The following is a 15,294-nucleotide window of genomic DNA, read 5'->3' as shown; positions in this document are numbered from 1 at the left end:
GCTTGTCCGACCAATCAGGTGCTTGTCCGACTAGTCAAGTGCTTGTCTGACCAGTTAGGTGCTTGTTCGACCAGTCAAGTGTTTGGCCGACCAGTCATTTCTCTTGGCCGACCAGTGAGGATGTGGCCGGCCAGTGAAATGTTTTGGCCCTTCAATTTTCCTTCTGAGTGTGATGTGGACCATCTAAACAGAACAGTGCTACGCAAAAGATCCCAGTAACGGCTTCAGCAAGAATCGGCCATACCTGCACGGGAATCTCTCATTTTATCCCAAAGAATCACATATTGTTGTATTTTAGATATTATTATTAATTAAATATTGAAAGAATAACATAAAGATCCCGATTATGAGGGACTGCATTTGTACGATCCTGGGCTTATAAATAAAAGGCTCATGGCATCATAGAGAGGATCCGGATTCGAATTTTCCAGAGAGAGTATTTGTATCTTGAGAGAAATCTTGTATTCTTTTCATCTGCACTAAAGAAACTATGTTGACTCAGGTTCATCTGATCTTGAGTGTAGATTCATAATCATAACTCTAAGTGGACTAGGCTATTACCAACACATTGGGGCTGAACCACTATAAAAATTGTCTGTGTCGTATTTTTCTCTTGAAGGTTTTTTGTCATTTTGACGTCTATACGTCGTTGGCCAAAAACGCGGTCAACATTTTGGTGCTTTCATTGAGAGCCTGAAGAGAAAGATAGACAATCACCGTAGCATTATGGTGCCTAAGAACACCAATGCAGCCTCCAAGAAGCCAGGTTCCTCTAAAGAGCCTACTAGATCAGAAGGTCCTGGCCCTCAAGACCATGAGACTGAGCCTAGAGTCTTGCTTGAGGACGTGACTCCAGAGGTTGAACAACTCCAGGAAGCCATGGGGGCCTTCCAGGAGGAAATGGCACAATTCAATGCCAGACAAGAGCCGTTCGCTGAAGAAATGGCTAGACAGAAGGATGCATTTGAGCAGCAAAGACGGGAGATGGACGCTAGGAGCGAAGGGATCAGGCGACGGCAGGAGGAGGCCGATAGGTGACACCGCGAGGCTGCACTCGCTCTGGAGGCAACTACGCAGCTGGCCCAGGCCAATGCCTAAGCTGCAGCATGAGAAGCATCCACCCAAGGAGCAAGGACCACGAAAGTTGGTCGAAAAAACTCTGACAGACCCAATTCTCGAGGACCAAATAGAAGTGGTAGTAATCCACCTGGTCGGGAAGAAGATGGGGTCCGATCGGGCACTACCTCAACCTAAAGGGGGAACTCCAGAACCCCCTAAAGGAGCCATCGATCAGAGACTTCCAGACCCAGAAGTCACAAGTCAGGCAGTAAGAAAACTCCACCTGAGCTGGAGCAAAATAGAGCTCCTCGAGGTAAAGAAACTTTGCACTTCAAAGACGGGCATGGTCGTGATGAAGCTGATAGTCATCACACTGACCAGTCTAAGGAGAAGAATGACAACAACCAGTGAGGAGGAAAAGACCACCCAGCACAGACAGGAAGGCCACCACTGCATCCCAACCAGCAGCGCAGTGGCAAGGAGCATGTCTCGCACGACATGCCTTCCGAAAAAACTTGGAGCACGGTGTTCGATCGGTTAGGGAGGCATACCTCTCAGAAAGATCTAAGAGATGTCATTGCTGATAGGAGAAGGACCGTCCCGGTCGAAGGGCGAGATCCGAACCAACCTATCAGTCAAGTAGAAATACTTGATGATGGTGCGCCGGATAGGAATGCCCGACCAAGCGGTCCCGAGAATGAGTCCCAAGCAGTGGCCCCAGGCATCAAAGCACAGCTTGATGCTCTGATAGCAGCAGTTCAAGGTCTGTCGAAACGACCTTCCACAATCGATCCAGTAGACCACAGGAGTGGCAGCCCGTTCTGTGCTCGAATTAGAGCAACCCAGCCACCAGTGAAGTACAAAGCATCGGTACTGCCATTTTATACAGAAAAGGCAGATCCGATAAGGCATGTGGGGAAATTCGAAGACCAAATGGAGTTGCTCAGAGTGAGTGATGACTATCGGTGCAGAGTTTTCCCCACTACATTATCCGACACTGCCCAAGAGTGGTATTGGAAATTTAAGCCAAACTCCATCACTTCTTGGGAAATTTTCAGGAAAGAGTTTTGTAGGCAGTTCAGCGCTGCTCGGACCCCTCCAGTTTATGCCAATCACTTGGCATATATTAAACAAGGGAAAGATGAATCTCTCAAAAACTACATACAAAGGTTCATGAGAGAAGCCAACCGAGCGACCGCGGTTGGAGATGAAGGGAAGATGGTGGCCATTTCTTCTGGCATAATCTATCAGAGTCCTTTGTGGGACAATATTCATCGCAACCCAATTTCCACGTTACAACAATTTCTTGACCGGGTAGATAAATATATGAAATTGGATGACGCGATTGAGAAGGGAGAGAAGGGCCTGAACAATCTGAGCAGATCAACTGATCCTCCCAAGAATGGTGGAAGTGATCAAAGTGGTGGTAAGAAATGTGGAAATAACAGGTCTGACCACCACAATGAAAAGAAGGCTAAGTCGGGACCAAACGACAAGCCAACTAAATATAAACCTCGGTTCACCAATTACACCACTCTTTCGGCCAGCCGAGCGGAAATATATCTCGCAAGTCATCAGGAGGTCCCCTATCGGAAACCCACACCCATCAAGAAGGAGATGAGTAAGAGAGATTTGAATAAGTTCTGTCATTTCCATAGAGACTATGGTCACGACACGAATGAATGCAATCATCTCAAGGACGAGATAGAATTTCTCCTCCGGTCGAGGAAATTGAAAAAATATCGAGCAGAAAAGACCCAGGGAGAGGGAAGTAACAATAATCCTGGGTTTAAGTGACAACGGTCTCCACCCTTACAACCCGAGCCTGTGGACTTCACTCTTAACACCATATGTGGAGGTCCACATCTGGCTGGGGATAGCAACAAGACAAGGGAAAGGTATGCTCGAACACTCCGACATGAGTTGGATGCAGCATCGACGTCCGAGGTCATGACTGTAGAGGAGCGGCCTCCGAAGAGCCCATGATACGAAATTGAGTCCCTCACTTTCACTTAAGATGATGCACAACACATGAGATATCCTCATAATGACCCTCTCGTCGTGACAGTCCAAATATCAAAGATGAAGGTGAAGAGATGCCTGGTCGACACGGGGAGCTCTATGAACATCATCTATAAATCATCCTTTGAAAGGATGAAGCTATCTATCAATGACTTGAAGGCATGCTCTTAAGTCATTTATGGATTTACTGTAGAAGGGTTGTCACCGGCTGGAACGATCAAGTTACCAGTCACAACAGGGGATGCTCCCAAGCATGAGACAGTTATGATAGAGTTTTTGATAGTCGACTGCCCGTCCGCCTATAATGTGGTTATTGGTCGACCACTACTCACAACCTTGCATGAGGAAATCTCTATATGGCACCTTTCTATGAAGTTCCCTTCCAGTGCAGGCATAGGTTGCGTCCGAGGAGACCAGAGAAAGGCTATGGAATGTTATAATGCCTCGATAGCTAAAGCACGAAAGGGGGCCAAAGAAAACAACATGATTGTATGTGCAGATAGAGAGGAGGTAGAGGAGATGGATGTTGACCAAAGCATTATAGTCGTGGCCAATCGAAAAAAAATGTTTGAAGAGTTGGGCCAAGAAAGCACTCTTGGTTTAAGTGAACAACAAGCCCCATCCGGTGATGAAGTCACCAAATAGGGCGTTGCCCAAAGCGAGGGAATAGACTTTGATCCTCGCTTTGGGGATTATGAAAGTGAGGTGGGACCTACCGAGGAGTTAGAGGAGGTTCCAATAGATGAGAATGACCCGACTAGAGGGGTCAAGGTTGGAAAAAAGTTGAAGTCAGAAGTAAAAGCGCAGCTGGTAGAATTTTTGCGGAGGAATCAAGATGTCTTCGCCTGGTCTCACAAGGATATGGTGGGTATCTCACCAACTGTGATCAGCCATGTGCTTAACGTGGATGAAAGCTATCCAGCAGTGCAGCAGTAGAGAAGGTTGCTTGACAAAGATCGAGCAAAGGCTCTTAAGGAGGAGGTAGAGCGGCTAAAGGAAAACAGGTTTATAAGGGAAGCATATTACCCTACATGGGTTTCAAACCTAGTGTTAGTGCCCAAGTCCAATGGAAAGTGGAGGACTTGTGTGGACTTTACCGACCTGAACAAAGCATATCCAAAGGACTGTTTTCCTTTGCCAAGAATAGAACAGTTGGTGGACGCGACCTCTGGTCATGAAACATTGTCCTTCATGGATGCTTACTCAGGGTATAACCAGATTAGTATGCACCCTCCCGATGAGGAGCATACCAGTTTCCAAACAGACATAGGGTTGTACTGTTATATGGTCATGCCATTCGGCTTGAAGAACACGGGAGCCACATTCCAACATTTAGTGAATGGCATGTTTCGTGACTTAATGTGCAAGAACGTTGAGGTGTACGCAGACGATATGTTGGTGAAGTCAAAGGAAGCTGAAGGACATGTACGAGATTTGGAGGAATGCTTTGCAGTACTGAGAAAGTATAGCATGAAGTTGAATCCCCTCAAGGCTCGTTTGGAGTAAGTTCTGGAAAATTTCTTGGGTTCATTGTTAACCCACGAGGGATTGAAGCAAATCCAGAGAAGATAAAGGCGCTCGCAAAAATGAAGTCTCCAGCCAAAATTAAGGATGTGCAAAGCTTGACTGGGCGGATTGTTGCTCTAAGCAGGTTCCTCTCTAAATCGACGGACAAGTGTGTCCCATTTTTTAACTTGCTTAGAGGAAGCAAGAAGTTTGAATTGAAGGAAGAATGTGAGCAAGCTTTTCAAGCCATAAAGGAACACTTGGCTCAACCTCCTGTTCTTTCAAGGCCAGTTGATGGGGAAGACCTCTTTATTTACCTAGCAGTCACAGAGCATGCTGTTAGTGCTGCTCTAGTATGAGAAGAAGATAAAGTGCAGCGTCTGGTGTACTATGTTAGCAAGCGACTGATAGGAGCAGAGTCTAGGTATCCCGTGATCGAGAAGTTGTTCTATTGCTTGGTACTTGCATCTCGCAAATTGTGACCGTACTTCTAGGCACATCCCATTAAAGTCCTTACCGACCAGCCCCTACGTCAAGTCTTACAGAAGCCGGAGTCATTTGGTCGTCTACTTAAATGGGCGGTTGAATTGGGCCAATTCGAATTCAAATACCAACCGAGGTCTACTATCAAGGGACAGGCTTTGGTGGATTTTATTGCTGAATGTAGTGGCATTGCTGATATTCCTGACCAGCAAGAGTGTGTAACTAGGCAGAGGGAGGATCTTCCTGCTTGGCAACTTTTTGTTGATGGGTCATCAAATGAACATCATTCGGGAGCAGGGATTATATTAGTCATGCTGGAGAAGCACCGAATTCATTGCGCATTAAGATTCAGATTTAACGCTTCTAATAATGAGGCAAAGTATGATGCCCTCCTAGCAGGTTTGCGCTTGGCTAGAGATGTTCGTGCCTGGTCGGTTGAAGTAAATAGTGATTCCCAATTGGTGGTCTACCAAGTCTTAGGGGAATATCAAGCAAGGGGCCTACGCATGATGGCATACTTGAATAAAACCAAGGATCTGCTAGCACAATTCGAAGAGTATACTATCAAGCTGGTACCATGGGAGCAGAACTCTAACGCAGACGCTCTAGCAAAATTAGCTAGTGCAAAAGATGCAGAAGCTCTGAATATAGTACCAGTGGAATACTTGGTAGAGCCGAGCATTAATGAACAAGAAGCCATGCCCATCACAATAGTTGACACTTGGATGACACCCATTATTACTTACCTTGAGCAAGGATTCCTCCTAGATAATCGTAATGAAGCTAAGAAAGTTATGAGGCAAGCTGCTAGGTATATCATGATGGATGGGGTGTTGTATAGAAGAGGGTACTCTTTGCCTCTACTAAGGTGCATAGCACCTGACCAGTCAAAAAACTTATTGGTTGAAGTGCACGAGGGGTTCTGTGGAGATCATGCTGGGGGGCAGAGTCTATCTAAAAAGATTTTGCGGCAAGGATTTTTCTGGCCTACAATGAATGAAGATTCCATGGAGTATGTGAAAAAGTGTGATAAATGCCAGAGATTTTCTAAAGTACCCAGGGCGCCTCTGAATGTCTTGAAGCAAATGCAGAGCCCGTGGCCTTTTGCAGTATGGGGCATTGATCTGATCGAGAAACTACCCAAAGGAAAAGGAGGAGTACAGTTTGCAGTAGTTGCTGTGGATTATTTAACCAAGTGGACCAAAGCCAAACCACTAGCAACGATCACCTCGAAGAAAGTGTTAGATTTTGTGGTTAAGAATATAATATGTCACTATGGTCTGCCTAAGAAGATAGTCTCTGACAACGACACTCAGTTCGATATTGACTTATTTACCGATTTCTGCACTAGCCATGGCATTATGAAAATTTTCTCCTCGGTAGCTCATCCGCAAGCCAATGGACAAGTTGAAGCCGTAAATAAGACTTTGAAAGACACTCTAAAAAAGCGTCTAGTAAGCTAAGGGTGCTTGGGCGGAAGAATTACCAGAAGCCCTTTGGTCATACAGAACTACTGCCCGGACAGCAACTGGCCATACCCCTTTTTCCTTGGCATATGGATATGAGGCCATGTTGCCTATGGAAGTAGACCCGCCATCTCATTGGAGAACCATGTACGACCAGGAGGAGAATCATCAGTTGCTAGCTGAATCTTTAGATTTTCTTGATGAGAGATGAGAAAAAGCAAGCTTGAGAGTTGATGCTCATCAACAAAAGGTGGCCCGCTATTTTAATTCCAAAGTCAGAGATCGAAAGTTCCAGGTCGGAGATTCGGTCCTCAGAAAGGTGTTCATCAGAGAACCCGTGGCTGGAGTGCTAAGACCAAACTGGGAGGGACCGTATCAGATTGAGCAAGTTTTACCACCCGGCACTTACAAACTTTCTCGATTAAATGGAGAGCTGATCAGGAACTATTGGAATGGCGAGCACTTGAGGAAATATTATCAATAAATACTGCTTACATAGTAGTAGCTTTGTCTCAAGTGTTTAACTTGTTATTTAAGTTTGTATGTGAACTGGCTATTTGCTAACCAGTCATGTTATTTTGAACAATTTTATTTTTTTTGAGACTCGTAATTAGACACGCTTTGTCCTTTTTTTTTTACAAGTAATAAAAGAGATCATGCGCAGCGCGGTCGAATCTTGCTACAAATTTTGCATATGTGTTGATTATTCTTGCTTTGGCAGTGTTCAACTGCCATTACAACTTAAAACAAAAAAGGTTTTCTGGAGGAAATACCGGGCAGTGTTCAACTAGTCGGTATGCATTAGATGAATGACCAACGTTTAAATAGTTGCATGTTTTTGCAGTGTTTAACTGCTGAAATATCCTCTTTATATTCAATGTGTTTCACGAGTAATAACTGCTCGGACAAATTCGGTCAAGTAGCAAGTGATCAAGGATTTTTCAACCCTCAATCACTTGAGGGGCACATAGGGTATACTGGTATACAATTCAACACAAGCAATAAGAACACGAGCAAAGATATTTGTTTTCAAGCTGACTTGTAAATCTTTGAAGTCAAAAGGGTCGTTAAGCTAACTTGTTTTACAAAGCTTAATCCAACTTGTTTTACAAAGCTTAATTAACTTGGAATTTTTTCAAAATTTTAAGTTAAGAACAACTATTCGTGTGTAAATAAAACGCTATGCTCATAAAATGTTAGAGCAATAAGAATGTGAGAAAGCATGCTTAGTAGTAACTTATGAAATGTTTAGAATTTCTAAGTTAGAAAACTAAGTACTCATATGAAAATATAAGGCATCTATGTAATAAAAACTTTTAAAAGACTCAAGTCTAAAAAAGTGAAGTGTTCATGCCAATAGCTCAGCCATACGAGCAAAAGTACAATAGCAAAATAGAAAATAAATGTCTACTAGTATGCTAAGGAGTCAGCTGGTCGGATGGAGGCTCACTGGTCGGCTATGGGGCTCCCTGGTCAGGTTGTTACTCAGGTTGATCAACACCTTCCTCAGCATCAGTGGCTTCTTCCGGTCGGAACGATAGCGTGGGAGAAAAAGGTGTGGTACTAGCAAGATTAGCTGCCTCCTCAGCAGCCTTTGCCTCACTTTTGGCAAGCTCTTCTGTTTTGGCGTCCTCTGTGAGAAAGTCGAGGTTGAGGGGTTTGTTCAACTTCCACACCTGGTAGAAGCAATTGAAACAAATCTCCTTGTAACGAGCACCATCGACTGCCTTCTCTCGCTTTAGCTCCTCATTCTCACGAGTTAGTCTTTCCAGCTGATCATTCAACGTCTTGTTGATTTGAGTTTGTTTTTGGTTTTCATCGGCCAGCACCCTAAGAGACCCATCCCGCTCAGCAACGGTCTTCTCTGCCTGCTCAACCTTGGATTTGAGATCCTTTTCCGAGGAAGTTAGTCTCTACTTTGGTCTGGACTTCCACCAACTGATCATTTAAGACCTTGATCAATTCCTTGTAGTCTACTGCTCGATGCTGAGCATGGCTGATAGTGATAAGCGACTGCATGGAAAATAGGAAGTTACTACAAGTAAAAATGATTAATAACAAACCGTCTTGTGATAAAATACTTACATTCATCAGCTGAGCGAGCCCTCTTTGCAAGGCGACTTCAACACTAAGCCAAGGCAAGGATTCAAAGCTTTGAATCGTTGAAGCATCATGCAGGAATTGGTCGAGCATTTCCTTCCCAATGTTACCAGCAATGCGAAGGGGCTCACTTAAGCCAGTCAAACGAGTGGGGGTTAGGCTAGCAGAGGGAAAAATCGATGAGGGGGTCAGCTGCGGGATTGTAATTGGCTGCTCAGATTGTCTTCCCTGGCTGGTCAGGGTTGTACTTAGAACTTTGTTTGGGGGGTTTGAGCCACTTCCCTCCCCAGATTTCCTCTTTTGGGCAAGGGTAGTATTGAATTGCCTGAACATCTCTGAATCTGCAAAAGAGTAAACACAAGATTTGTTAGTAAAAAGTAGAGCAATATGTAGATAAATACTTTACAACTACCAAACAACTCTATAAATCTCGTATAACCAAGTTATTTAAAAACCAAACATCACACTATGACTACTAGACCTGAGTTTAGGATTTGGTCAAGGAAGTCATCCTCTTCATCAGATGATGAGCTTAAGTCTCTATGAAGCTGGATGGTCTTTCCTTTCCCAGGCTGTGTGGGAATGACACGTCTACGTTGGTCCTCTGGCAGGGGCTCCCTAATGATAAGGTCACCTGGTCTACGAGAGTAGGGAGACGGTCCGGGAGAAAACTGATCGGTCACTACCTCAGTATCAGCGTTAGACTGGTCAGTTGCATTCGCTTCCTCGGTAGTACTTTCTACTAGGATGTTCTGGTTACTTAGTAACAGCCCCACCATCTGAAGATTATCCACGGTAACCAACTCTTTGACATTCTTCTCCTTGGTGCACATATTAGCCAATTCTTCTGCTCGGGAACACATTTCATTGGTAGGCAAGGGCTGGTGAAATGGACCCGCATGTGTAAAGGCTAAGTTATTGGCTTTGATATCTGAAGTAAGAAAATACTCTGTATAGTATTTTCTGGGAATTGACTTATGAGTGATACCATGGAGGTATTTGACCCCTTTATGCCTGTGGAAGAGGTGGAAAAAACCTGTGTTCTTGTGGCTTGGGTTAATCCTGAAGTCGAAGAGATAATGCACTTCATGAGGAGTGGGTGGATCCTAGCCTTGCAGGAAGTAAAGGATGTATAAAGCAGACAACGCCTGAATCCCATTGGGAGCAATCTGGAAAGGAGAGACGTTGAAGTAGTCTGCTACTGACCAAAAGAAAGGATGCAGCGGGATGGTAGCTCCTGCGAATACGTGATACCTAGACCAGGCACAGTATGGTCCGCCAGGCTTGTTGGCTCTCTGATGAGGGCGCGGACATATCACGTTAACCCCTTTCACGCCCGAGGCTTGAATGTGTTTGTCGAACATGCATGGGTTAAGTTTGGAGGGTTTGGCTATAAACCAAGAGGGTGTTTCTTCTCCTTCTTTTCTTAGTTTTTGAACGGCTAATCACTGGATCTCGGTGGTAAATTTCTGAGTGATTTTTCTCCGAGGCTTGCTGGGTTTTTGTGTTTGGCGGGGTGGCCTTGAAGAAGCCGCAGTTCAGACTTCACTGCATTCCACTACTTTCTGTGCCGCTCTGCGAGCCACCTGAGGGTCTTGGTCCTGAGGAAGTCTATTGGATTTCTTCACCCTCATTTCTGAATGTTGAGCCTGTTGAGTGAGAAACTGTTCTTCGTGGAGGAAATACAAGGCTGATCGAGGAAGGATTTTTTTAAGACGGCGAAGGCGATCCTCGGGGGTGCGACTGCTAGGAGACTTCGACGAAGAGTCGCTGCTTTGAGGAGTATCACTCAATTGCAGAATGGAAGTGTCAGAATTTGTATGGTTGTCACCTCCCCTATAGTCGAAGCGATTCATCTACAAAAAATAAATAAGGGGAGGTGAGTAACCAAACAAATATAAGTCAATTGATTCAAGAAAAATATTTATGTTTACTACTCAGAAAATATTTATCTGGTTAATAAAAGTATTGCATGCATGTGTCGGGCATTAAACTTTATGTGAGCCTAGGGGCCGAGGCATGCACTTGTGGCTGGAGCCGCATCAAGCAAGCATCCGAGCAGCTCGGCATGATGTCCACAGGATGACCGAACGGGCGTGCATGTGTTCGAGGAGCTAAGCCCAGTGGCCAATCAGGTGCGGTGTGTGCGTGTGTCCGAGGAGCTAGGCCCACTGGTCGATCGTGTGTGGAGTGTGCGTGCGTCTGAGGAGCTAGGCCCTGTGGCTGAGCGGTTGTTGATGGCACGTATTCCAGCTGAGATGTGCATCCAAGGGGCCAGCGCATATTGACCGATCGGCTGGGGTGTTGGACTGCGGTAACCGATCGGTGGGCACAAGATTCATGCCCTATCCCTTTGTGTCCGAGCAGCCATAGGAATGCCCGAATATTCAAGGAAACAAACAGCCATGACCGATCGGCCATGGGTGTTTTCCCTAAACCCTTTCCGATAAAACCTAGATCCCAAATAGCATGGACATAAACACATTTTCTCACCCAAAATACACAATAACAAGATCAAAATGTGAGATTTGAAAGGTTTCAAAAAGTTCTAGGGATCCTATCTATCATCAAATACCCAAGGACACATACATGCAATTTGGGATATAAAGTTTATTTTTCTTCAAATTTTCAAGAAATTGAAGACAAAATTGATCTACCCATAGCCTATATAATATCAAAACATCCACAATACACCTTATATACCAAAGATTCATGCACAAGTTCAAGGGAAAATTTCTTATGGGGGTTTCGGCCTACATTTTTTTTTTCTTAAGCTTTGAGAAAAAAAAACACATAAATGGAGATGAGGAAGAAGAACTTACCCAAACGTGTTGATATCTTGAAGAACCCTTGGATTTTCTTGAATAAATTGGAGCTTTTTCTTGAAATCCTTGAAGCTTTCAGCCAAGAAGAGAGCTTTTGGGGTATTCGGCCAAGAGAAAAAAAAGATGAGGGAGATGGGGAACTTTCTGCTCTTCTTTTTTGCTTATGAGATTATGGGCACTTATGGGTCTATTTAAAGGGAAAAAGTGGAAATTGTCACTTGTTCTTAGACTCTTGGAATTCCCTTGGGTATGTTATCTCCCCACGATTGTGAGCAGTTAATTCCAGTGATCGTGGTCTGCTGTGGCGTCGTGGTTTGTTGCATAGGCGGGAAGATGTACAGTTAGATTTTTTATTATTGTGCCATCAATAGTGGAGAAAAACGCTTATTATGTGAGTATATCATATAATTAACTTGGGGGGCAAATGTTATCCCCAAAATTTGAAAACGATGACGTGGCAATAGAAGTGACAAATGGTAAGGAATGGCTGAGTGATCTGGCTTAGGAGTGATCCGGTAGACCAGTGAAGATTTTTGACTGACCAGTCAAGTGTCATGACCGACCAGTCATGTGCTTGACCGACCAGTCATGCGCTTGTCCGACCAGTCAGGTGCTTGTCCGACCAGTCAGGTGCTTGTCCGACTACTCAGGTGCTTGTCCAATCGGTTAGGTGCTTGTCCGACCAGTCAAGTGTTTGGCCGAACGGACATGTGTTTGCCCGACCAATCACTTGTCTTGGCCGATCAGTGAGGATGTGGCCGACCAGTGAATTGTTTTGGCCCTTCAGTTTTCCTTCTGGGTGTGATGTGGACCGACTAAACAGAACAGTGCTACACAAAAGATCCCAGTAATGGCTTCAGCAAGAATCGATCATACCTGCACGGGAATCTCTCATTTTATCCCAAAGAATCGCATATTGTTGTATTTTTTTATATTATTATTAATTAAATATTGAAAGAATAACATAAAGATCCCGATTATGAGGGACTGCATTTGTACGATCCTGGGCTTATAAATACAAGGCTCATGGCATCATAGAGAGGATTCGAATTCGAATTTTCCAGAGAGAGTATTTGTATCTTGAGAGAAATCTTGTATTCTTTTCATCTGCACTGAAGAAACTCAATTGACTCTGATTCATCTGATCTTGAGTGTAGATTCATAATCATAACTCTAAGTGGACTAGGCTATTACCAACACATTGGGGCTGAACCACTATAAAAATTGTCTGTGTCGTATTTTTCTCTTGAAGGTTTTTTGTCGTTTTGACGTCTACACGTCGTTGGCCAAAAACGCAATCAACAATGTATTTCAAGTTTAAGTGACCCTAAAGCACACTCTTGAGTTAAGTGATTAATCTAAAATAATGGGTTACACTCACAAATGTTAACTAGGCTTTCAAGCGGATTACTTAATCTTGACCAAACTAGAGGTTGTTCGTAAGTCAAAAGAGAAAATAGTTGATTTTAAGTTTACTTATGGATTTGAGATGTGTCTCAAAATTAATTTGAGATTAGTATGACCTACCCTAAGGCTGGTTCATTAATTTTCAAAAATAATTCATAGAATTAGTAATGATTTTTTTTAGGTGTTATTTAAATTTGTTGCATTCATGCATCATATTTACTATTCCAAAAATTATTGATATTCATAATATGTGCTATATTCATTTTGATTTATTTATTTATTTCAACAATGATGAATAAATCAAACTCTGTAACTTCTTTACTTGCAAATGAGAAAGTCACTAGTGATAATTTTATGAAATAGAAATTAAACATGAACATTGTGTTGATTTGTGAGAACCACAAGTTTTTCTTTACTGAGGAATGTCCTAAGGTCCTTGCTGCCACTGCTCCCAAAACTGCTAGGGAGAAGTATGATGCTTGGATTTTATCCAACAACAAGGCTAAATGCTACATGCTTGCTAGTATGAGTAATATACTCAGAAAGAAGCATAAAGACATGGGCACTGCATATGAAATATGGGAGTCTCTTCAAGCCATGTTTGGACAGCAGTCCGATCAATGCATACATGAGGCTACTATAACCTATATGAACATGAAAATGAAGAAAGGAGTTTCTGTCAGAGAACATGTTCTAGACATGATCAATACATTGCATGATGCAGAGGTTCATGGAGCAACCATTGATGAGAGGACTCAAGTTAGCCTGATACTTGAATCTCTCACACCAGCTTTTTCCACATTTACCACCAACTATGTTATGGAAAAGTTGGAGTATAATATGGCTCAGCTGTTAAATGAGATGCAGACTTTTGAATCACTCAATAAGAGTAATGCAAAAGTAGAAGTAGCAAATACTGCTAATTCTAAACCTTCCTCTTCAAAAGGGAAAAATAACAAGAGATAGAAATCCAATGAAAAAGACAATGACAAACAGGAAAAGAAGCCTAAAAAGTCATCCAAAGGCGAGGAGAACAAAGAGAATAAGGATAACAAAACTTCCAAGAAAAAGCAACCCAAAGGGACATGATTTCATTGTGGAGTTGAGGGTCATTTGAAGAGAAACTGTCCTAAGTATCTCTCAGACCTAAAAGAGAAGAAGAAAGGAAAATATTATTTATTTGTTTTAGAAGCCTGCTTAGCGGAAGACGATACATCATCCTGGATTGTTAATTCTGGTGCCATAACAATGTTTGTTTTTCTTTACATATTCTTAGTTCTTCGACGGAGCTTGCTGATGAGGAGGTGACTATGAGGGTTGGCAGTAATCATGTCATCTCTACCAAAGCAGTTGGAACAGCCCGTTTAGAATTTGCTAAAAATAAATTCTTGATTTGAACAATGTTTATTTTATTCATGGATTTACTAGAAACTTAATTTATGTTTCTATGTTGCATGAAAAAGGTTTTGATATTTCTTTCAATAATAATTCGATTGTTATCTCAAGATCTAGTAGTCAAATATGTCATGTAAAATCCGATGATGGGCTATATAAACTTAAGGCAAAAGAGTGATCTATATATAACTCTAAAATATTTAAAGTTGAAAACCCAAGGTTTATTAAACGTCAAAAGACTGATTCCGACAGTGAAACATATCTATGATATTTGAGATTGGGCCATATTGGTTTGGATAAAATTAATAGACTAGAAAAGGAGGGATCTTTAAGAGAATTAACTGTCGGTTCTCTTCCACTCTGTGAATCCTTTCTGGAAGGCAAGATGACCAAAAGACTTTTCTCTGGAAAAGGTTCAAGAGCCATAGAACCACTCCAACACATACACACGGATGTGTGTGGACCACTTAATGTGCAAGTGTGAGGAGGGTTTGGATATTTTGTCACATTCATTGACGATTATTCAATATATGATTACCTATATTTGATGCAAAAGAAATATGAAACTTTTGGAAAGTTTAAAGAATTCCAAGCTGAAGCTAAAAAGTAGTTAGGTAAATCACTGAAAGCTCTTCGATTTGATCGAGGAGGTGATTATTGTTGGAAAAAAAATCAGAGTACATAGCGAAAATGGTGTAGTGGGCCCAGTTATATTAACACAAAAATTTTCCATCTCTCATATAAACATTTTATATGTTCAAGAAAACATGCGAACATAAACATTAATGCAATATCATAATCATGCAACATATATATAATTATACACATACTTATATATATCATATGCACATTTATCCAGATATTCAAGAACATAAATATTTACCTCTTGAAGCCTATTAAGTGTCCTTGAGTCTTTTTGTATATATATTGATCTTCCTATCCTACGCTTTGAGTACTCAAACCACGATCTTCAAGAGTGTTCTCTACACCTCAAGATGTGTGTGGGCACATAGAGAACAATTGTATGTAAT

General features: G+C 42.5%; 1 protein-coding gene across 1 annotated transcript; it reads left to right on the top strand.

Moving 5' to 3' along the window:
- Positions 1-13,426: 13,426 nt before the first annotated feature.
- Positions 13,427-13,834, top strand: LOC133796027 (uncharacterized). The gene has a single exon (XM_062233509.1). It carries the CDS (start codon positions 13,427-13,429, stop codon positions 13,832-13,834), a length of 408 nt encoding a protein of 135 aa, XP_062089493.1.
- Positions 13,835-15,294: the final 1,460 nt, after the last annotated feature.

Source organism: Humulus lupulus, chromosome 8 (genome assembly GCF_963169125.1).
Source record: "Humulus lupulus chromosome 8, drHumLupu1.1, whole genome shotgun sequence".
NCBI lineage: Eukaryota > Viridiplantae > Streptophyta > Magnoliopsida > Rosales > Cannabaceae > Humulus > Humulus lupulus.
Note: the sequence above shows the minus strand (reverse complement) of the source record. Positions and strands in the feature narration are given on the sequence as shown.

What these genes read in the sequence shown, in the direction of transcription:
- LOC133796027 (XM_062233509.1), top strand. Translation starts at nt 13,427, where the DNA reads ATGGGCACTGCATATGAAATATGGGAGTCTCTTCAAGCCATGTTTGGA.